This window comes from Hemicordylus capensis, chromosome 2 (assembly GCF_027244095.1).
Source record: "Hemicordylus capensis ecotype Gifberg chromosome 2, rHemCap1.1.pri, whole genome shotgun sequence".
NCBI classification, from domain to species: Eukaryota; Metazoa; Chordata; class Lepidosauria; order Squamata; family Cordylidae; genus Hemicordylus; species Hemicordylus capensis.
In genome coordinates, this window is record NC_069658.1 from 263,311,059 (window position 1) to 263,334,463 (window position 23,405).

General features: G+C 48.0%; 1 protein-coding gene across 1 annotated transcript; it reads left to right on the plus strand.

Moving 5' to 3' along the window:
- Nucleotides 1-3,211: 3,211 nt before the first annotated feature.
- LOC128343973 (L-amino-acid oxidase-like) lies at nucleotides 3,212-22,416 on the plus strand. The gene is given in 7 exon segments (XM_053293412.1): nucleotides 3,212-3,457; nucleotides 4,263-4,369; nucleotides 6,334-6,535; nucleotides 7,513-7,563; nucleotides 8,944-9,080; nucleotides 20,812-21,201; nucleotides 21,203-22,416. Coding segments are annotated over 7 exon segments (1,509 nt in total). The 3' UTR covers nucleotides 21,579-22,416.
- Nucleotides 22,417-23,405: the final 989 nt, after the last annotated feature.

Here is a 23,405-nt window from a genome sequence, read left to right on the forward strand (position 1 = left end):
ATTTATTTGTTGGTTGGTTTATTTGCCTTTTCCAAGGGAGCCGGGTCTTCGCAGAATGTGTCTGAAGTAGGAGCATTTGAGCCTGGTCATTTGTGTCTCTAGTGAACATTCTGGCTTGATCTGTTCTATGATCCATTTGTTTGTTTTCCTGGCTGTCCATGGTATCCTCAAAAGTATTCTCCAGCACCAAAGTTCAAAAGCGTCAATACGTATTCTATCTTGCTTCTTCAGGAGCATAATTATCCTATGGTGGTTTGTTGCAGCCATGAATATTGATTTATATGCATTTGTACTAAACAATTAGCAGTCTGACATTTACTCAACTAAGTTTACTTCAGCTAAGGTTGAAACCTTAGTATAATTATCCCAACCATATCCAGTATAATTATCCCAATCTGATCCATTTGTTTGTTTTCCTGGCTGTCCATGGTATCCTCGAAAGTCTTCTCCAGGACCAAAGTTCAAAAGTGTCGATGCTTTTTCTATCTTGCTTCTTCAAAGTCCATATATATTATATACATAATTATATTATATACAATGTTATGTACATAATTACATTAAAAGTTTGTGTATTAAATTTTGAATATACACTAATTGTATTTTGAATTTTTATTTTTCACGATAACTAAGGGCGCTCAACAGAATGTTGCATCTGGGCGCCAGATCCCCTAGAGCCGGCCTTGCTCAGGAGCTATGGCCCCTGGGTTCTTTGAACCCATCCACTCAATTATAGCTACACTCCTGGGTGGCCCACCAACTTGAAGTTGAAGTGTAACCTTTCTAGCCTGAGAGCATTTGCGAACCTTACATCTAAGCACTTATTTCTAAGCATTTCTAATAAAGTAAAGCACTTTGCTTCTAAGCACGCACTTCTGAGCAATTTCAGTTTTACCACAGACAGCTTGCAACAACCTGCCACTGGGTCAAGTTCAATACCCAAAAGGTGAGTGTCTAGCAACTCTTCCTAATACTAAAGTGATTCTTCAGACCTGCACTCTAGTGACCACAGTGAATTTAACGAACACTGATGAACAATGTGGAGTAGACAAAAAGACTCTTCATCACACTAGATAAACTAATATATGTTTTGGGCGTTATATAAATATGTTATATAAAATAAAATAAAATAAAAAATAGAACAAAACTCCTACCTGGCCCTCAAGCGATCAAAAGCCAAAACCCACATTCTCCCCTCACCATGTGAGGGGTCCGGTGGGCAAGACCTCCAACTGCTCTAATACCCTACCCACTCAGGCCCCCTAGGCAAACATGAGATCCCCCAGGCTCATATTTTATTTAATGCTGGTTGAAGGAAGATTGCCACAGCTCACTACCACACTACGGATCGATGAGTTGGGACAATCCCATGAAAATAAATAAAATAAAGTATAATTATTAATGCGGATATTTGAATCAATCCAGAAGTATCCTGTAAGCTGTTGTGGAAAATGTTACACAATAATGTTGCACATTTTATTTCCTGTTACTTGTGGAATGCCAAACTTTGACTGCATTTGACCTGAACTCGTTATCTTGTATTAGGGCCTTAAAAACTTGTGAAATAATCCAGTTCTAGCAATGCTGTTGGGAACAAGGTGAGGGGTTCTTGGTATCATTTTAAAACAGTTTTGGGTCTTCAGGTCTTCTTTTATTGTGTTTTTTTTTTTAAGAAAACATATCTTGTATGAGATCATGGTTTGGGAGATGCTATCTTATTTGACATACCAACCATACTATGGGCAACATTGACGTACCAGACTACAGGGAACATTACTGTCCTGTACTTCATGTGACCTCAAGGTAGGTGTGCCAAGGCATTGCCTAGTAAAATGTTGGTTCCTGGAAAGGTTTCACTTGAAAAAGCCAATTTCCCCAGATTCTGAATCACCCTTAATTAGTTCGCAGACAGCCACATTTTGCCTATAAAAGAAGAGAGTTCTCCTTTATCCTTACACTGCCCATCAAAACATGGACCAGTTCTGTAAGTGATTTATTTTCCTCATATAAATAATTTTGGTACATTGGTGTTTTTGGGGTCACCACATTACGAATGCAGTCTTTCTTATGACAACTTGTTATTAACTGACTGCATTTTAAATTATTGCTGTTATTTGCAAGATTTCCGATATTATTGTTGCTAGCTTCCTAACTGTAACAGATTAAGGGGGACAGTGGATTTTAAGGATGAAATCAATGTATTTGCTTTGGTTAGGAGCAATTTTATAGTTAGTAGATTAATCGGGGGAAATTCAAATAGAAGACATACAAAAAACTGACAGATAAAATGGACCAATGGAGCTGATGATAACAATAAATAACCTCATAGTCACATCCATTTTGTAGCATGTAAAAAGTAACTTTAAAAAGGAGTAAGTAGCTAGCAAGGATAATTCATTTCATAAGAACATCAATGATATTATCATCATCCCAGGGACACTTCTTCTTCCAACAATCCACACAAATACCTTCCAATCAGGATCAAAAAGCAGAATTGCCCAGATCCTACCATACAGTCATGAGCCATGGCTACTAACTTATTTCTCATCATTACCATCCAGATATTTGAGGCCAGTTGGGTAAACTTGGAATCTTTTTCTTCTTCAGTTTTCTGCAGTCAACATTCTAGCTGTAGCAAGCAAATTGCAGTAAGCAATTTGTACATTTGATTCTCTTGTGTAGAGAACAATGAAGCTACTTTTCAAGTGTTTCTGAAGTGATGGTTCTGAAGTGATTTCTATCATTTAACGGTTTTATTATTTTACATATTTTATTAAGGGTATTGTTGTTGTTGGGAAAAATAATATTTAAAGTTTGAGACTGGGATGCACAAACCTGTTAGGTTTTATGGGAGGAGACCCTGACTCTCTCTCCTCCCAAGGCCCCTAGGGGTCATTTGGATTATTGGTGCAAAAGGTCAATGCCATCTGGAGTTGGATCTCCAACAATTATGTGACATTGCTGGGTATCTTTTTTTAAGGAAATGTGGGGTTTAAACATCTAAATGCATACATAATACACACATGAAAACATGTAGTTCTTAAAGTCAATTAAAATGTGCACCCTGGTGGTCGGTCAAACAATAAGTGTTCATTTTAGTAGAGTAAAATGTTTTCCAGATAAATGTATACAGCCTGAAAACCAAAGGTTCTTGCTAAGATGTTTGACTCAAACTGACCAGCCACAAACATATATTCATCATCCTTCTTAAATCATGACTTTTCTTCTCTTAGTGCTTTTCCCATTTTTACTGCTGCTTACAACTGCCTTGATCTCCAAAAACCATGCTGTCGAACCGGAGGAATGGATGAAGTGTTTCAGGGATTCCGATTATGAGGAACTGTTGGATGTTGCCCAAAAGGGGCTGGGACGGACTTCAAGGCCACAACTCATAGTGATTGTTGGGGCAGGCATAAGTGGCCTCACGGCTGCCAAATTGCTAAGAGATGCTGGACACCAGGTAATGGACCGAGAGGTCTTTGAAAACCTCTTTATCGAGTTTCTATCTCACCTTTCTTCCATCATGAAACTCAAGGGAGCTTCATGGAGTTCCCGGGTGCTCTCCAATCCAGACACTGCCCAGACCCGGCCCTGCGTAACTTCAGTATGTTTGTTGTGCCTTCAGTGCCTTCAAAAGCAGTGCAAACAATAATCAATCTAGGTGCTACATTAGATTTGAAATGATTTTGAATTTGAATTAATTTTGCCCCATCATGTAAAGGGTAATGTGTTCCAATGATGCAAAGTAAAGTAAAGATTGTTCTTTAGGCATAGTAGAACCCAATTAAAGCATGTCAGATGTTGACCCATTAATTTTGGATCTGCAAAAGGGTCATATTCATCAATCAATTTTATCAGAAGAGGGACAGATCTAGTTGGCTCTGAAAGTAATGCAGGCACACCATCTGAGGCAGAGAAGATTAGAAATGCATTACCTCAGGCTGGCAAGTTACCGTTTCTCAGGAAAGTTAGAATAATAAAGTCTTACCAGACTGACAGTTTTATGTGGAGCTTTGCAGAACACATGCTGGAAATATCAGATAGCTGTCTGTCTATCTAATCTATCTTTCTATTTATCTATCTCATGTCTGATATGTGTATCCCTATATTAATACTAGTATTAATACTATTAATACTAGTTAGAGCTGTGCATTGCATCAGTCCAGAAATTGGAACTGATGTGATCCAAGCCTTACAAGAGAATTTTTGTACAGCAGGGTTTTTGCTAAATGCCTTGATAGTTCCAATAATATACTTGTGTCTAGGTTCGGATTCTTGAGGCCAGTGACCGTGTGGGAGGTCGGATCAAAACTTACCGTGAGAAAGATTGGTATGTGGATCTGGGACCTATGCGCCTCCCCAAACACCATAGGTAAGGGAACAGGCTGAGAGAACCTCTCACTAAACCCATTCTGTGATGTTCTCATGCATGAGATTTGAAGCTGGGAATGGAGTATGGAGAGGGTAGGTGCTGCTTTGTACAGTGTTTAAGCAGATTATTGGGTGCATTCCCATTTGTGGTTTGCCACTCAACCTATTGCAGGGTGGGACTTATCCACCCTGTCCTCCCACCAGTTTGTGCACCAGGCAGCCCAACTGACAGTGGTAATCTACCCAGCAGTTTGGCTCATGCACTTTATTCTGGAACCCGAACTTTATATTTTTATATTTATTTATATACATAATTAAATATAACGGCTGACATGATGTGTGCTGTAATTGAGTCGGAATAATTTGTGTCAGGGCTGCAGCCCAGCCAGAAGGCAGCCCCAATGCTGTAGAGAACCAGTGGCCATGCAATCGGCATTACTGCCATTTCCCCCGTTCACAATGATGGGAGAAGCAGCAATAATGCTGACTGTGTGATGGAGTTTGGGGGCTCCCTTGCACTGTGCATCATGTGAGCCATTATAAATATGAATATATAGCAATAGCAATAGCACTTACATTTATATACCGCTCTATAGCCAGAGCTCTCTAAGCGGTTTACAATGATTTAGCATATTGCCCCCAACATTCTGGGTACTCATTTTACCGACCTCGGAAGGATGGAAGGCTGAGTCAACCTTGAGCCCCTGGTCAGGATCGGACTTGTAACCTTCTGGTTACAGGGCGGCAGTTTTACCACTGCGCCACCAGGGGCTCATCAATATATAAAAGAGGAACTTGACGAGGCAGGGGTGGATAATGCTTTCTTGACCCTCTGCCCACCAAGATCCTCATCACACCATTTATTAGTCACTTGTAGTTCACAGCATTTTGTTATGTTGTGAAACAACTTAAAGCAGAAGTGCAATATCTAATATAATGGTAATGTCAGTATTTTAAATCAACAATGGGTTTAGTGTAAACATGGTCTAAAAAGACTTTCTTAATATTTTGCCAGTGCTATGTTGCAGGAAGTAATTGTGCACTGACATTAAGAAAAGGAGTAAGTCAAATACAATTGTGTGGAACATCTCTGCCACAAGATGTGATGACAGCCAACAACCTGGATGGCTTTAAGAGGGGTTTGGCTAACTTCATGGAGGAGAGGTCTATCAATGGCTACTAGTTGGAGGGTTATAGGCCACCTCCAGCCTCAAAGGCAGGATGCCCCGGAGTACCAGTTGCAGGGGAGTAAAGCAGGAGAGAGGGCATGCCCTCAACTCCTGCCTGTAGGCTCCCAGTGGCATCTGGTGGGCCACTGTGTGAAACTGGATGCTGGACTAGATGGGCCTTGGGCCTGATCCAGCAGGGCTCTTCTTATGTTCTTATCTCAAAACTATTGTTTTTGAGCCACATGGCAGACAACCCTCTGGTGTATCACCAACTGAAGCTGTCATCAAAAGCCCCGGCCTGGAAACAGTATGCATGTTTTGTAAAACACCTGACAGGAGTATAGCTATAACTGAGCAAGGTGGGACAAATGTCTCCCGGCCCCTGAGGGGGAGGATGCATTAGCTGGGACACAGCTCAGTCTTCGCTCTCATTGGCAGAGGAGCAAAAGAGGGGGCATGCTGGAAATGTTTTGTTTTTCACCAAGTCCTTACAGCTCTGCTGCAGTAAAGACACGGGGCAAAGAGAAGCAAGTAAGGGTAGGAAGCAGGTAGGGGCCCATCTTTATTTCTTATCCCAGGGCCCACTCCAACCTTGCTATGCCCTAATACCTGAACAGAGCTTCTAAGTACTCAACATCTGTCTCTTGGTCTGGGGGCAGTGTATACAATAAAACATATTCAAACATTTATTTCTATCATGCATTATCTGACCCTCCGATCTGCAAAAGTTTTATTATTAGCATCGTTGTGGGCGATACTATAATATTGCCTTGTATTTTAAATGTGCTTTTTCCAGAATCATTCGTGTATATCTTAAGAAATTCAACCTCACATTAAATCCATTTGTCCAGACTGATAAGAATGCCTGGTATTTGATGAGAAATATAAGACAAAGGGTAGCAGCTGTGAGTGCAAACTCTGACCTCTTTGGATATGAAGTGAACCCCCATGAGAGGGGAAAGTCTGCTGGTAAACTTTACGAGGAAACACTCGATAAGGTATGTGCAACAGGAAGCTGTCATTGTGGCTGCCTGATCAGCATGCTCATTTATCATGAATCCTCCCCGAAATTTATTTATTTATTTATTTATTTGATTTATATACTGCCCTTTCAAAAATGGCTCAAGGTTGTTTACATCAAAATAAAAACAATTAAAATCAATTAACAATTAAAATCAAAACTATAAAAATAGTATAAAACCAATTGACAGTTAAAATCTTATTTGGTCGCTGACCGAAAAGGAATGAATCTGAACGGTTCAAACATTTAAACAGTTAAAAACCCCGGAGAATGAGGCCAAACATGTACAACAGTTTAGAAACCCTGGAAGGCCAGGCCAGACAGAACTGCCTGATGCACCATAGCACTCAAGAGAACCCAAACTCATATCTGCAAAAAAGTCTGGCACGGTCCAGCCCTCAGTCCCACCCCCTTTGGCGACTAGCTTTGGTGGCTGCTTGCAGGCTGTCCATACCACTGGCTGCACCACCTGCCACAGCCCCCATCTTTAAAAGCCCCCAGAATCTGCATTCTCCAGAGAGGGGATTTCATATCCATTGGCTAGCTGAATAACTTAAGGCTAGTTAAATTTTAAGGGTATGTAAAGTTCTTATTTGAGGCGATCTGAGATAACCTGCATATACTACAGTACTCCATTTTGGCTCCCAAGTCTCATCAATGTCAAAAGCAATGTGGCATGTGGGGAGGGAGTGGGGGAAGAGAAGAGAAGCGGCTGATGTTCATGAAACAGAAGCCCCCAACACCCTTGGGTGTGTGAGAGTCACTGCACAGGACTTTGGATCTGGGTCATTATCTGTATAGTTCCCTCAGCATACTTATATTAATGTAATGATCACTGTTACGTCATCCATGACAGACTCTGTCATTCTTAACTTTGATAAATGAGTAAACATTTTAAGGTTTTATATATTTTTTCCGTGCTTATCTGCTATATGTTTTATGGTTCCTGTACAGACAACCAACTGCACACGTTTGATAGAGAAATATGACTCCATTTCCACTAAGGTAAGAGAAATCTTTGCTTGTCTTTAAAATAAAATATAGCTGGTTGTCCTTTATATTTCTTCAGTTCATTCAGTGGGGCTACTTTGCATAATACTATTTAAAATCTTTGTAGATTACATTTCAGTAAGATTCTCCAAGCGACTTACATAGCAATGCTACTTTAAATCCATGCATGGAGTGATGAGGCAACAGCATGGGGTCGGGTGGGGGGGGGGAGAAATGTGTTCCTATGGCCCTGCCCTACATGCTTGGTGGGAACCAGCTGGAGTATCAACTGAACCAACTTGCTGTTTGTCTTAGGACAGTGTTTCTCAACAAATGTGCCATGGCACACTAGTCTGCCACAGGACACTGGCCAGTGTGCCATGCGGACTTGCTCTGCATCAGCTCCAGAAGTGAGGAGTTGAAACTTATGCACCAGGAGAGACATGAGGGATGGCTACAAGCTTCATTTCATCACACATAACAGAGGAAGGTTCTCTAGGCCCCCTGATCATCTTGGTTGCCCTCTTCTGCACCTTTCCCAGTTCTGCAATGTCCTTCTTTAGATGTGCTGAATTGTATGCAGTACTCCAGGTGTGGCCGCAACATAGTTTTCTATAGGGCCATTATAATATTAACGGTTTTATTTTCAATACCATTCCTAATGGGGATTGAATTGGCTTTTTTCACAGCTGCCACACACATTGAGTTGACACTTCCAATGAGCTGTCCAACATCATCCCAAGATCCCTCTCCTGGTCATTCACCGACAGCTCAGATCCCATGTCTTAGAGTTGATGGTGGACCCTTATATGGGCTTAATACTACTCCCATTTCATGCAGAAATGCAAAGGTTTTAGAGAAGCAGGCAAACCTCCCCATTGCCTTTTCACATATTTGCTCTGAATATGCACATTCCAGTGAGACGAACAGTATTCAGTTGCAACCTTCCCTTGGCAAGCAGTTATCTTCCCAGGGCTCCTCTAAAATGTAGCTTCCAGAAGGCTAGAGCTTTGTAATATACAATTCTACGCCTGTTCTTCCAAGCACTGAGATTAGAAGGGAGATTAACCAATTGGAACAGGCTGAGAGCAACTGCGAGGCACTGTCTGAAGCAGAGGTGCTAGTGAGTCACATCACTGCTCTTCCTGTCCCTCCCTCTCAGTAGTTTCCATACCACAAGATTTAGTGACAAGCAAATTTTGTGACATCTTCTGCAACAGAGAAAAGCATCAGTTTGGGTGAGTGAGTTTGATACAGTCCAGTATAAAACAGAATATAAAGTATCAGATGGGGCCAGTATTAGTGATTTTGTACTGAAAAGAACAATACAATGAAGTTCAAAAGCAAAAGGAAAGTATCCATATTTCTCTACCCAAATCTATTGTCTCCAACCAGGAATACTTAATTAAAGAAGGAAATCTAAGCAGAGGAGCGGTTGATATGATTGGCGATCTCTTGAATGAAGAAGCTGCATTTTATACTTCCTTTCTTGGCTCTGTCCAGGAATATGTGACCTTTTTTGATGATGACAGGTAAGGTGGGAAGACTTCACTGATATGGAGGGTACATTTGTTTTAATTAGGTGTAGGCAGATGAGGTGGGCTCTGGATCATGTGACAGCAGCCTAGGGTCCAGGCCAGGGCCCTCAGAAAGGTATCAGTTTATTAGCCCTTAAACTGGCTAGCATTGTGCACACCGGAAAGCCAGTGGCCTGAGCCATCCTCCAACTAATAGCAGAGGATATCTGTCAGAGGCAACAGAGCTCCAACTAGAGGTGTATTGTAACTCTCATTGCTAAATGGTGGGAAAGAGCAACAGAAGATGGCTCTTTCCACCAGTGTGGAACCCTTGGTCTGACCTAGCCAGCATGGCAGTTCTTAAAACAGACATTTGGTGTAGATTTGACATGCTAACATATCAACTTTGAGAGGCTGGAGTTAGGGATGTGCGGTTCGGTTCGGATCCGGACCGGTTCGTCCGAACCGGTCCGGATCCGGCGGCTCGATCCCGGACCGAATCGGGCCCTCCCGGGGACCGAGCCGGACCGAATTCGAGCCGGTTCGGTACCGAACCGGCTCGGGTTTCCCGAACCGGTTCGGGAATGAAATTGAGTCTCACTCAGTGTCTCTTTAAAGTGTGTCCTCCATTTTGTGTCTCCTTCCCGAAACTTTTGCTCCTCCTTGCATCCATTTTGTGATGCTATTTCCAGGCATTGTATTGGCTGCGCTATTGATCCTTGATTGGCCAGAATGAGTCCTTTGGTCTGGTAGGCTGCTTGGCTGTTGCACTGTTGAGAGCTGGCACCCTGTTGGCCGTGGGGGGAGTGCAAAGGTGGGGGCTCCCAAAGGAGGGAATTTCAAACCTATATAAACCCAAGCCTCTTCTCTGGAAACTTCTCTTGGCTGCAGTTGTGGGATCATCTCTGAGACCTGCTTGCCCTTTGCTGGCTGCTCTGGTGTCTCTGTGAGTCCTGACTGTGTCCTGTGTCTCTCTGTGTGTGCTCTGTCTAATCCTTTGTCCACCTGCCCTTTGTGACTCTCTGTGTGTCTCCTCTCTCTGTCTGTCTCTTGTCTGTATACTGTGTGTTACTTCACTTTACTTTCTTCTTAATTTCCCCCAATTTTCCCTGTTCCTTGTCTGTCTGCTTTTCTCCCCCCCTCCCCCCCCCTTTCCCTTCTCATCCTTTGGGCCTACCCTCCCCCTCCCCCACTCCCACCCACTGCATCCTCATTGCTTTAAATCTTCTTCCATTAATTATTGCTCTTTGTCCTGCCTTGTTGTTGTCCAACTTTTTGATTTTCACATTGCATTCCATTGGTTTCAGTTATATATTGCTTGCTGGTTTTGCTTAAATTGTACCATTTTGTTTGTTTCTGCTGACTGCTGCTGCCCTGCGAGTTGGTTCCCTGAATCCCTCCCCCCCACCCCCAGAGGATTCTGTTGTTGTTTCTTGTTGTCCCATATAATCAGTTTTGGTTCCCTGCTCCAAACTTGCCCCTCCAAGTCCAACCACACCCCACCCCAACCCCACCCCATCCAGCCTTCTCCCAAGTTTGCTGCTGCCAAACCGAGTCCAGTTTTCTTTGCTTGGTTCCACTTATTCATTTGCTATTATTAATTTGCAGCAATTGTGGTTTCATTGTCTCTGTTCACTTAGTGGCCCCCCTCAGAGTCTGTGTTTGGTTCCCCCTCCCCACACCCCCACACCCAAGTTTTTTCTGCTGGTTATAGTCTTTCTTTTAATTTTTTTTTTAAACTTCTGGCTTGTGTTCTCTTGATATATATTGCTTTATATATTTTGCTACCCTCCTCCTCCTCCTCCCCCCCCTGCCTGCCCCCCCCACCCTCCCTCCTCCCAGACCCTACCCTAGCCCAGGCCCAGCTCCTCCCCCAACCACCCCATCCAGCCTAATCGCTGCTGCTGCCCGAGTTGTTCCAGTTTCTCCTTTGCTGTTTGTTGTTGCCCCCTCCCCTTCCCCCCAACACCCCTCTGCCACACACTAGCCCCCAACCACACACACCCTCTCTGCTCCCCCCACCCCACCTCTTTTTCTCCTTGCCCCTGACTCTCTCCACTCACCCCAGGCCCCCTGCCACACACTAGCCCCCAACCACACACACCCTCTCTGCTCCCCCCACCCCACCTCTTTTTCTCCTTGCCCCCGACTCTCTCCACTTACCCCAGGCCCCCTGCCACACACTAGCCCCCAACCACACACAGCCTCTCTGCTCCCCCCACCCCACCTCTTTTCCTCCTTGCCCCCGACTCTCTCCACTTACCCCAGGCCCCCTGCCACACACTAGCCCCAACCACACACACCCTCTCTGCTCCCCCCACCCCACCTCTTTTTCTCCTTGCCCCCGACTCTCTCCACTTACCCCAGGCCCCCTGCCACACACTAGCCCCCAACCACACACATCCTCTCTGCTCCCCCCACCCCACCTCTTTTTCTCCTTGCCCCCGACTCTCTCCACTTACCCCAGGCCCCCTGCCACACACTAGCCCCCAACCACACACAGCCTCTCTGCTCCCCCCACCCCACCTCTTTTCCTCCTTGCCCCCGACTCTCCCCACTTACCCCAGGCCCCCTGCCACACACTAGCCCCCAACCACACACACCCTCTCTGCTCCCCCCACCCCACCTCTTTTTCTCCTTGCCCCCGACTCTCTCCACTTACCCCAGGCCCCCTGCCACACACTAGCCCCCAACCACACACACCCTCTCTGCTCCCCCCACCCCACCTCTTTTTCTCCTTGCCCCCGACTCTCTCCACTTACCCCAGGCCCCCTGCCACACACTAGCCCCCAACCACACACACCCTCTCTGCTCCCCCCACCCCACCTCTTTTCCTCCTTGCCCCCGACTCTCTCCACTTACCCCAGGCCCCCTGCCACACACTAGCCCCCAACCACACACACCCTCTCTGCTCCCCCCACCTCTTTGGACCGCTGCTACTGCTGTGTCCTCCCCCCACACCTGAATCCCCCCTCCCTGCTGCGCTGCGCTTCTCCTCTCTCCTCTTTCTCTCTATCATCTCTCTTTCTCCTCTCTCTCTCTTTCTTTTCTCTCTCTCTCCTCTCTTTCTCTTTGTCCCTGCCCCCCCCCCTCTTTTCTCTCTCTCTTAGTCTTTTCTCTCTCTGCTCCCCTTCACTTTCCACCTCCTCTCCCACAGCTGCAGCCGCACACAGTAGCCTACCCACCTGGCGGCTGCCATCGTTTTTTTTTTTCTTTTTATAGTTTTTGGTTGATTTTGTCTCTGCTTGGGGGTGAGTTGAGCGACACAAATAGTGTTGTCTCCTCACTTCTGCCCCTCCATCGTTGTTGAACTACCCCGGTTGCCTGTGTGCCTCGTGCGGCCGCCCTGCTGTGTCTCAGCCCAGGGTGGCTGGCTGGCAGCGGCGAATCCGTGACCAGCAGTGAGTGGCAGGAGAAGGACCGGAAGAAGAGGGGTTAGTGCGTGTGCGATTGTGCACCTTTTGTTGCCCCTTTCTCTCCCTAGCTGGCGGTTTTAAATAGGGACACCCCTATTCTGAAATGCATTTGGGTGTGGGGAGGAGGGAGGGAACCTTGGAGAGGAGATGTACTGTTGTAAAACTTGTGTCTTCATGCCCATGCCCAGTAAAGAAATTGCTGCTGTGTGTTGCGTTGCATTGCATGCGTCTTGCAGGTGGTTTTTGAACAGGTGCCTTCCAGAGTGCTTCCTTGCCTCTGGGGCAGTCTGAGTGGGGTCCAGGGTTCTGATGCGATGCTGCCACTACATGCTGGGCCCATGCCATGCCAGAGTGCTTCCTTGCCTCTGGGGCAGTCTGAGTGGGGTCCTGGCTGGGCTCTGATGCTGCCACTACATGCTGGGCCCATGCCATGCCAGAGTGCTTCCTTGCCTCTGGGGCAGTCTGAGTGGGGTCCTGGCTGGGCTCTGATGCTGCCACTACATGCTGGGCCAATACACACGTATGATGATGATCATGATGTTCAATCCATGAGGCTGCCATCAAGTGTTTGCTGCTGCTTGCTTGCCATGGCATTGGGCAGGCAGAGTCACAGAGTGGGTGGGTTCAACCTCTGTGTTGGTGTGACTGGGTTCTGGTTTTGGTTGTGTGCAATTTAGAGTCACTAAATAGGCTGCATTGAGTTTGATGCTCCCCCCACAGGAGCATTACTTGAGAACCACCCCCCAGAACCCACACTTTGTGTTCCAGTTCACTAAATAAGGGTTTCCTCCTTTGATCTGCAGGTTCCCAAGCGTTGACTGCATCCCTCCCCCACCCCCGGTAGGTGCTGTGCCCTCCCCCCATCCACTCTCCCCCCCCCAAAAAGCTAAAAACTTGCCACCCACACCACAACTACTCCACCCAACTGCCCGTGCCACCCTCCCACACCGGGGTTCCACCCTTTAACCCCCTATTTTTCTAAAAAAAAACCCTCCCAGACCCATCTCCCCAATTGGCTTGGTGGTTGACTCCCAAATTCAAAAAGGACACCCTCCCCCTCACTTCGATTGGCTTCCCCCCCCATATCAAAAAGTCTTCCTTTCCCCCCAATTGGCTTCCTTTTTTGAAAACAAACTTCCCCCCCGCCGCCTCCAAATCAGCTGCCTTTTTTTTGGCCCCTAAGCCCCTCCAAATTATTTTTTTGACCCTGTCTGGCCTTCCTCCTAAAGTCTCCCTCCTTCTGACCTAGCAGCATGTCTGAGCGCCGTGTGGCGGGCAGGGCTCGCTCAAGGCTGGCAGGCAGAGGTGGGAGAGGCCAGGTGCGGGGTGCGCCTGCGGCACGGGGAGGGAGAGGACGCGGGGAGCCTGAGGACACCCCAGTTCTCCCCATTGAAGAATTCTTTGCTCCGGCCCCATCTTTGGTGCGCAGGATTCAGTTCCCCACGCCTGCTGCCGCCAATCGCGGCAGAGGCAGAGGCACTGTTAGGGCTGTGGCGGGTCCCTCCTCGCCGGCGGCACCAGGTGCTGCTGAGCTACCGCCAGTTGTTGAGGTGGAGGAGACTGTGGAGTTGGAAGAGCAGGTAGAGGGCGGTGAGGACCGTGCGGCTGGCAGCGATGCAGCCAGGTTCTCCCTCCCTCTGGGGCCCCTTCCCCCTATCTTTTCGCCGCTCAGTGGGGCCCCCCCTCGTGAAGCCCGACACTCTGGTGGGGAGCGGTCTGGCGAGGTGGTGGAGGAGAGGCCTGCCTCTCCGATGCCAGTTGAGCCGGGCCCTTCCTCCGCTGTGGAGGGCGGAAGGGGCGGGTTGGGTGGCAGCAGTGGGCAGGCAGCGGCGGCCGCCCCCCCCCTAGGACTGCAGCCACCCTGCGAGAAACGGCCTAGGACGGCGCCCAGGGCGCAGGAGGCCAAGGGCAGTGGTGCATGGGTGCATTTTGAGGTCCCTCAAGATGCCCCATTCCACGCCCGCTGTGTCCACTGCAGGATGCTTGTCAGCCGTGGAAGGGACCCTGCGCACCTGGGTACGACGCCTATGTGGAGACACCTAGAGCGTCACCACCCAGGTCTCAGGGGACAGGCTGGCAGCGCTAGTGCGCCTTGTGCATCTGCCACTAGGGCGGGCAGCGGCAGTGTGCCAGCCAGCAGGCAGGCTACACTGCCCGTCCAGCGGTGGATGCAGTCCTCGGGCAGCCAGCGTATTGTTCGCGTGGACCATCATCACCTCACCCGCCTCATAGGGGAGATGATTTCCACCGATGACCAGCCGTTTCAGGTGGTCGAGAACAACGGCTTCCGCCGTATTCTCCAATACCTGGCTCCCGAATACATCATCCCCTCAAGGACGACGTTCAGCCGGAACGTGGTCCCCTCCCTGTACCGCCGGTGCAGGGAGCTCGTGTCGGCCGAGCTGCATGCAGCTCCGGCCGGGACAAGCGTGCATTTCACGACTGACCTCTGGACCAGTGTCAGTGGGATGCACGCTTCTTTCCTGGCCCTCACTGCCCACTGGTGGGGACCGGAGAGTGAGGGGACCTCCGCGGGCGATGCTTCCGGGTCCGGCGCGGCTCCCGATGCACTACGGCACAGGTGGGCCGTCCTGCACGTGGAGACGATGGACACGAGGCACACCGCGGAGGAGGTGGCGGCCGTACTCGACCGCCAGATAGAGGAGTGGATTGGCGGGTGTCCACACCTCTCCCGCGGCTTCATTGTCACCGACAATGGAGCCAACGTTACCGCCGCTGTCGAGACAGTCATGGACTGTGTGAACATACGGTGTATGGCACACACGCTCCATCTGACCGTCAGGGACGCCCTTGGCCTTAAGGAGCTGAGGGCGTCCCAGGAGAAGGGGGCCCGCCCCATCGCAGGTGCTGTTGCTGCCACGGCTACGCTTGTGGATAAGTCCCGCAAGCTGGCCGCCCACTTCCACCGCAGCGAGAAGTCCAGGAGACTGCTTCGCCAGAAGCAGGATGACCTTGGCCTTCCTCGCCATCTCATCCCTACGGATGTGGAGACGCGGTGGAACTCCACCTTCCTCCTGTTCCAGCGCCTGTTGGAGCAGGAGAGAGCCCTTGTCGCCCTGGCGAGGGACGAGTCCTTGGATGTCTGCGACTTCTCGAACGCAGAGTGGAAGCAGATGTCCGAGGCGGTGTCGGCACTCGAGCCCTTCCAGCTTGCCACGAAGGGCTTGTGTGGCGACACCACTCCCTTGAGCCAGGCGCTGCCCACAGCTGTTGGTCTCGAGAAGCTGATGGGTGGACTCCATATCTCTCTGACCACGCCAGAGGGTCGTGCTCTGGCTGGGAGGCTGAGGTCTGGGGTTGACAAGCGGCTCGTTGATGTGCTGGGAGACAGGGAGGAGTATGTCCTCGCTTGTCTCTGTCACCCAGCCCTCAAGGGCAATGCCGTGAGTGCCGACGACTTGCCCAGGTGGAAGGGCATCCTGGTCGAGAAGGTTAGGGAGGAGGAGGCCGCTAGGGCCCGCAGAGACCAGGGTGTTGGTAGTGGTGCGGGGGCAGCCCTCGCGGCCCAACCCGCACCCAGCAGCAGCATGGGCGGCCAGCCGGCGTCAGCTTCCCCTTCCCCTCCCTCTTCCCAGTCCAGCAGCGCGGCATCCCAGGCGGCGCCATCGCAGCAGCCATTTGCTACCGACTCGAGATCCGCCCAGTGGTTTCAGCGGTTCTGCTATGGCGCCATGCCTGGTATGCGGGAGGCTCGACCTGCCAGGCCCCCCTCCAGTGCTGAGCAATGCGTTGCGCAGTACTTGGAGGAGCCTGTGGAGGGAGACGGCGTGGACTGCGCACAGTTCTGGGCGAGCCGCCGCCAAGTCTGGCCGGACCTGGCGGTGGTGGCTGTGCGCCTCCTCTCCTGCCCCCCAACCAGTGTCCAGAGCGAGCGGGTGTTTTCACGTGCCGGGGACGTGGTGACACCCTCTCGCTCCCGCTTGGACCCTGGTCTGGTGGAGCAGCTGGTCTTCCTTAAGGTGAACCTCCCCCTGTTGGGCTACCCCAAGCTGCAGTTTGAGACGGGCGAGTGATTACCGTGGGTTGCCCCATGGTTGGTCACCTGCCTGGCTCGAACTCTGTGCTTATCCCTACCCTCCCCCCTTCCACCTCTAGCTGAGCTGACGTGACAGATGCTGAGCCGTGCCAGCCAGTCGCAGCGTGTAGTGTGCCCACACAGAGATGCAGTTGTAGTAGTAGTTGTAGTGCTGCGACTGGCCAGATGTTTACAATGCCCACGCCCACCTAAAAAGAAACCCAATGCTGACCAGCACAGGCCCTTTATCTATCCACCTGTCAGCATTTGGGGACCTGGCGTGGGCACGGCACACCCCCCCAAAGTAGCACAGCCCACGGAGTACTAGACTTAGCGGCAGCGGCGGGTATACGTTCAAAAATGCAGTGTAGATATGTAAATACTGTATGTAAATAAACATGTAAATAATTTTTTCTTTTAAAACCCCATGTCAAAATCAAGCCTCAAAATTATGCAAAAGAAAGAAAAAAAGGTGACAAAGGGAGAACAAAATGATGAATGCCAAATGAATTGATTTTATTGAAAATGTCACCAGAAATCATGTGTGGGGGGCTTGGTTTACATGGAGAAGATGATTGGGTGATTTTTTGAAATGAAACGAATGAATTATTATCATCTTATGTTCATCTTGATTGTGGTCACTGTTGATGTTGGCTGATGGCAAAAAACCCAAAACCATCAGAATAGCAATGAACTGGCTGCCAACACAACATATTGATTGATAACTGTGCAGGGGGGGAATTGGGTCTGTGTGTGTGTGTGTGGTGCAGGCTCAGTCTGTCTCTTCCTGTTGTGTGTCTGTCTGTCTGTCTGTCTGTGTGAATGGATGCCTAGCACTGTCTCTGTGTGTGGATGCTTTCTGTGTGTAGTGTGGTGTGTGTCTGTCTACATGTTTTTTTTCCTCCCCCCCATGCCTCCCTCCATCCTTCCCCTCTCATCCTCTCCCCTTCCTCTTCACCACCTTCCATCCTCCCTCCCTTCCAGCCCACCACCGCCTCACCTGCCCCCAACCCCGGTCTGGCAGATGATGAGAGTCTGGTCTCTCCCACCGAAGCACACACGTGAGCACGTGTGTGCACAAATATGTGGCTGACCAACTCTGAGCCGGACCCTCCCCCCTTCAATCCCCTCTACATCCCTCTCCCCCTCCCCTTTCCTCCCCCCTGCCTCCCAGCCTCCCTCCCTGCCTCCCTCCCCCCTCCTAGCTAGCAGCGCACACATACACACACAAAACACCTGTTGTGGCAAACACCACCAGCACACATGCACTCACACTGGTGCCACCACCTCTGCCTTGGGCCTCTGTGTCCTTGAGCAGATATGTGGTGGTGGACCAGAGAAGCATTTCTTTCCAGCAAGGCAAAAGGCATGCACTCACTGCACACACACACACACACACACGAAGAGGTGAAGACGAGAAGAGGCAACTTCTAGAACCAGCAGCAGCAGGTGAGTGTCGTGTAATTGTGTTGCTTCCCAAGGCCACTGCCCATGCTCAATGCTCAGTCTGCTGAAACTAAAGAACTAGCTACAATCACCCTTCCTCACATGCAGCTCAGCTCAGCTCAGCTCAGCTGCACAGCACACTGACTAACTAGACACTACAGCTGGTGGTAGAAAAAACAGAAGTCTAGATTCTAGAAGATGTCCTGGTGGATTTTAAACTTTCAAATCTGTGCTAGGATTGCCTCGCCCGCCTCCTCCTCCTCCTTCTCCTCCTCCTCCTGCCTGTAATTGTGCCCTCTCCCCTTGCAGTTGCGCCGTCGTGATGGGTTGGTGATGTGCGTGCGCCGTCTACTTGTTAGCTCTCTCCTCCTCATGTTGGCTGGGCTTGCCAGGCACTGGCTGGCAGCAGCTGTTGGCTGTGTGCTAGGCTCAGGCTGTGGCGCGCGTGACTGGACTGGGAATGTTATTGTAGCGGCAACACTGGTTGTGGTGGTAGCAGTAGTAGCTGTTGTTGTTGCTGGGCTGGTGGCTGCTGGCCTGTGCTGACTCTGCGCACTTGGTCTGGTCTGGTCTGGTCATTGGGATGCAGATGTAGGGTGTGTGTGCATCATCCATGGGGAGCATCAGAGCAGAGCAGAGCAGGTTGGCTGGCTTCTGTCTGTCGGGCCTAGTCAGTGGCAGGCACTGAGTGAGGCGGTGGTTCCTTTGGGCATCACGTCACCCATCATGCAGAGCGGCAGGTCTGCTGCTCTGCTGCTCCGCCTCCTGCTTCTTCTCTGTGTGTGCTGCTCTTGTGCTTAGTGTGCTGCTCCGCTGCTGCTGCTGTGCTGGCAGGCAGCACAGCAGTGGCCTTTTTGTTAGATCAGAGAGTGGGTGTTGTCTCTCTGAGTGTCCTCCTCTTACTTGCTTGGATAGGAGTGGTGGTAGTAGGTAGGCATTAAGATGGACTGACTAGGTGTTACGTGTTAGGGCGCCCAGAGAGAGGGGCCAAAAAGATGGGGTGGCAATTGTTGGGTTGCTCCTAGTATTATTGGTGAATTTCTGAAGAAAAATTTTTTTTCCATTGGCTAGAATGGGGGTTCGGGGCTGCCCCAGACCCGCCTCTGTGGGGTGGCAGCACCGCCAAAGTGGGTCCGGGGCCATGGCAAAAATGCCCTCAGTCCCTCCCAGCAATCCCCGTAGAGATAGGAGTGATGGTTCTGTTGTTTTTCTGAGGTGTTCTGAGTGAGTGTGGATTCTGTGATAGCAAATGAGAGTGGATTCATGGTGTCTCATTGGAAATCTCATAAGCTATCATAGAATCTACACTCAGAATACCTCAGAAAAACAACAGAACCATCACTCCTATCTCTACGGGGATTGCTGGGAGGGACTGAGGGCATTTTTGCCATGGCCCCGGACCCACTTTGGGGGTGCTGCCACCCCACAGAGGTGGGTCTGGGGCAGCCCCGAACCCCCATTCTAGCCAATGGGGAAAAAATTTTCTTCAGAAATTCACCAATAATACTAGGAGCCACCAATTGCCTTGGGATTTTTGGGGTGGAGGACACCCATGGGTGGCTACCACCCACCCCAGCTTTTTTGCCCCTAAGGGCTCCACATTGTGAGTTATGGGCAAAAATTTATTTTTTGAAAAAAATTTGTAAAAAATCAGAGGAAGGTCCAATCGACTTGAAATTTGGGTGGCAGGTAGAACACAATGTCCCCTTCAAAACCAGCCACTTTTTGTGATCCGAACCGGTTCGGTTCGGATCCGAACCGGTTCGAAACCGAACGGGACCGGGGGGGTGGTCTGGCAAAACCAAAACCGAACCACCCCGGTCCGGTCCGGACCCGGTTCGGACCCGAACCGAACCGGGAGAACCGGTTTTATGCACATCCCTAGCTGGAGTCCCATGTTGTGGTGGTGGTGCAGTTCTGTAAAATAAACCAGAATCCTATAACATTCCAATCTTGTTCACACAAGCACACACATCACTTGGCTTTTGGTCACTTGCAGCTGACACCAGTATTCCCTCAAACTGCGATTTCCAGATGTTGTTGACTACAGCTCCCATCATCCCTAGCCAAAGGGCTTTGCAGCTGGGGATAATGGGAGTTGTTATCCCAACAACATCTGGGAATCCCAATGGCAAACACCATTGTCAAGAATAATTTCTGAATTAGTAGGGCAGTTCTTACTATGCTGGCTGCAGTCATCCAGTGATAGAACATGCATATGTGAACCAGTTCTATGAATTGACATCTAGGGAACATATACAGGGAAAGGACCAGAAGGTGTCTACCATTTCTGAAGGGTCAGGCATGAGTCTGAGACAGATGTTTTGCAAAACTTCTGGGTGGAGCTTCTCTCCATGCTACTTATGCATGATTGTTGTTTTTTGTAAACCACCCACACCCTCTCCCCATGCCACAGTTTTGATCCAGATTGTCATCATCCCACAGCAGCTGCTACTTAAAATAAACAGTAAAGAGATGAAAACATGATAAGGCATATCTATTCACAACTAGTTTGACCCTAAGGAGTTTGTGCTAAATGATTGATATAAAATGTGCGCTTTGTAGGTGATTTGGAGGGAGGGAGTGGGGGTCAAATTAGTATAATTAGTATTTCACCAATGATAGTGAAACAAAATTGAAATGAAATGTGGCAAATGTGCTCTTCTGAATAATAACAGTATTATTTCTATCCTGATATAGATTAATAAGCAGGAAATCTTCATTATGTTTTTGCAATAATTCAGAAAATATCAATGTTGCAATAGCATGTTTTGCTCAGATTGCTGACAGGAGTGTGATGTTCAGTGTGCTGATCCTTTCTCTGTTCCTTCCCTCTTGACTTCTTCAGCTTTGAGGAAATCACAGGTGGATTTGACCAGCTCCCCAATAGCTTCTACCGCGAAATGCCTGGGACAGTCTGTCTGAACTGCACTGTAGAGAGGATTGTTCGGTCAGGAAAGAAAGTGAGGGTGTTTTTCCGCAAGCCTGGCAAAAGGGTCTTGTCATGTCAGACCGCTGACTATGTCCTTGTCACGGCCACCACAAAAGCCACACGACTCATCCGATTCCAGCCACCCCTTTCCTCTGTGAAGGCTCATGCTCTGCGTGCTTATCACTACGCAAGCTCGACTAAAATTGCTTTGGCTTGCACAGACAGATTCTGGGAGAAAGAGGGGATTCGAGGTGGGAGGTCAATCACAGATCGCCCGTCTCGAGTTATCTACTACCCAAACCATGACTGCCAGTGGGCTTGGGGTACTCCTAGCTTCTTATACCTGGAAAGATGATGCAGACTTCTTTGTTCCTCTCAGTGAGGAAAAATGTGTTGATGTGGTGATGGATGACCTATCAGAAATCCACAATGTGTCCAAAGAGCATCTCAAATCTGTTTGCACTAGGCATGTGATACAGAAATGGGCCCGTGACAAGTTTTCTATGGGGGCCTTTGCTTCACCCACTCCGTACCAGTTCCGCTATTTTTTCAAGGCTTTGTCTGAGAATGAAGGGAGGATCTACTTTGCAGGGGAACACACAGCCCATCCTCATGCGTGGATTGACTCTGCAATGAAATCAGCTATAAGGGCAGCAAGTCGTATTCACAACAGGAATACTTAAGAGTGTACTTAGAATGGCTGTGTCTTTTGTGATGGTGGCTGCCCTCTAACTAATATTAAATGAAAGCATGAATCAAAACTCCTCACATTTTTCGGATCTACTTGCAACAATAGATAGGGTGGGTTCACACAATTGCAGGTATGTCCTTTGAGAGGAACTGGAGGTCATGAGGAGTGTGCACTCCTGTATGCGTGCAACTTGAACCTAGGAATTCTCTGCCCAGCATCTCTGCACAAATGGCACCAAGAACTGCAGTTGACTAAACCAAGTTGGCAAACCTAAGACAGAGGTCAGTAACTGGGTACATTGGCAGCTTCACACAACAAGGTTCCCTGCAACTTCTGGTTCCTCTTGTATTGACTTTGAAGTACTTACAGGCAGTTGTGTGAATCCCCATAATAATCAAATTTCCTTCCTTGTCAAGATCTTAACCTGGATAGAAAGTACTGATGTCATATTCTATCTTCTGCTGGTCAAAAAACAAAATAAAGATATTGATTGACTCAGAAAGTATAGTTTGGAGAGTTGTTATAATGCTGAGTTGTATTGTCATAGTTGGACACCTCTAGTATTTGGCTGTAGATTATGTTGCTTTATGTCTTGCATCTTTAGATTATTGATTGATAACTAGATATTGCTCAGTAGTTCTTATTTATTATTAGTGTTAGTTATCCAGTATTGATAAGATGAATTATTTCTGTTCTTGATATACAGTTGAACTGATTTATTTACTTTTTTAAAAAAATGTGGTGTTTCTCCCTATGTATTGAACTCATACTGAATGGTTTAATATATAGATGTCAATATTTTGCCATGGATCATTGTAATCTGTTGTGAGCTGCCTTGGACACAATATTGTGGAAAGGCAACATAAAAATAAACAGGACTGATTAAACAATGGATTGATTTCCTTGTTGGGTTTGTAATTACATGGTTTACGGTTTGTGGGTAGGGTGGGGTAGAATTTAGAGTGCATCTCCAGAATCTCAGAGCATGTCCCTGAGCAACAATACAGATTACTGATATTGCTAAATAAATAAATAAAACCTCTCAGTATGTCTCCACATCCATGGAAACATCCAATAAAAGATTGACCCAATACAAGAAGGGAACTATTTAAAAGTTACATAGTTCAAGTTCAGGTTCTTTATTGCTTAAAACCAAAGTCATCACAATATAAAATGACAAGTATGTTTACAAAATTTAAAACAAGGTTCACAATATAAAGAGAAGACTGGAAATTTACTTGGTTTGAAATGAGAAGTCACAATATAAAAGGAGTTAAGAAGTTAAGACTCAAAGTATTAAAAAGCAAAAGAAAAAAAACCTAAAGTTTTCCAGTTGAAAAGTCTGATTCTGGAATATCCAAATCTATTTCTACAATTAACATTCCTTCCTCTAACATTTATATCTCAGCATAAGCTCTTTTTCAGTAATTGGAAAACACAATCTATAGCCATCAAACAAGAAGACCGCAATGTCTGGATCAGTAGGCTCTGCTTCTTTTACCTTGAAAAAAGCTTTTTGGGAAAATCTGCAACTCTTCTTAGTATTTCTAGATCTTTGTTAAAAAGAAAACGATCTCTCTTCTGACAGATTGACCAACTGACACAATTCCCCCCCCCAGTTCTACAAGATTATTTCCCTAATATCCTCTGTCAACCGCCTTTAAACAGGTGGTGATGAAGGTCCTTTATTTCTTTCAAGCCACAATGGCAGAAACGTAGGTGATAAGGTGTCTTAGTCAATCTACCTTCAGAACAGCAAAGGGCATTAGTTGGAAGTTTGCAAAAGTAATCTCATAAGAACATAAGAACAGCCCTGCTG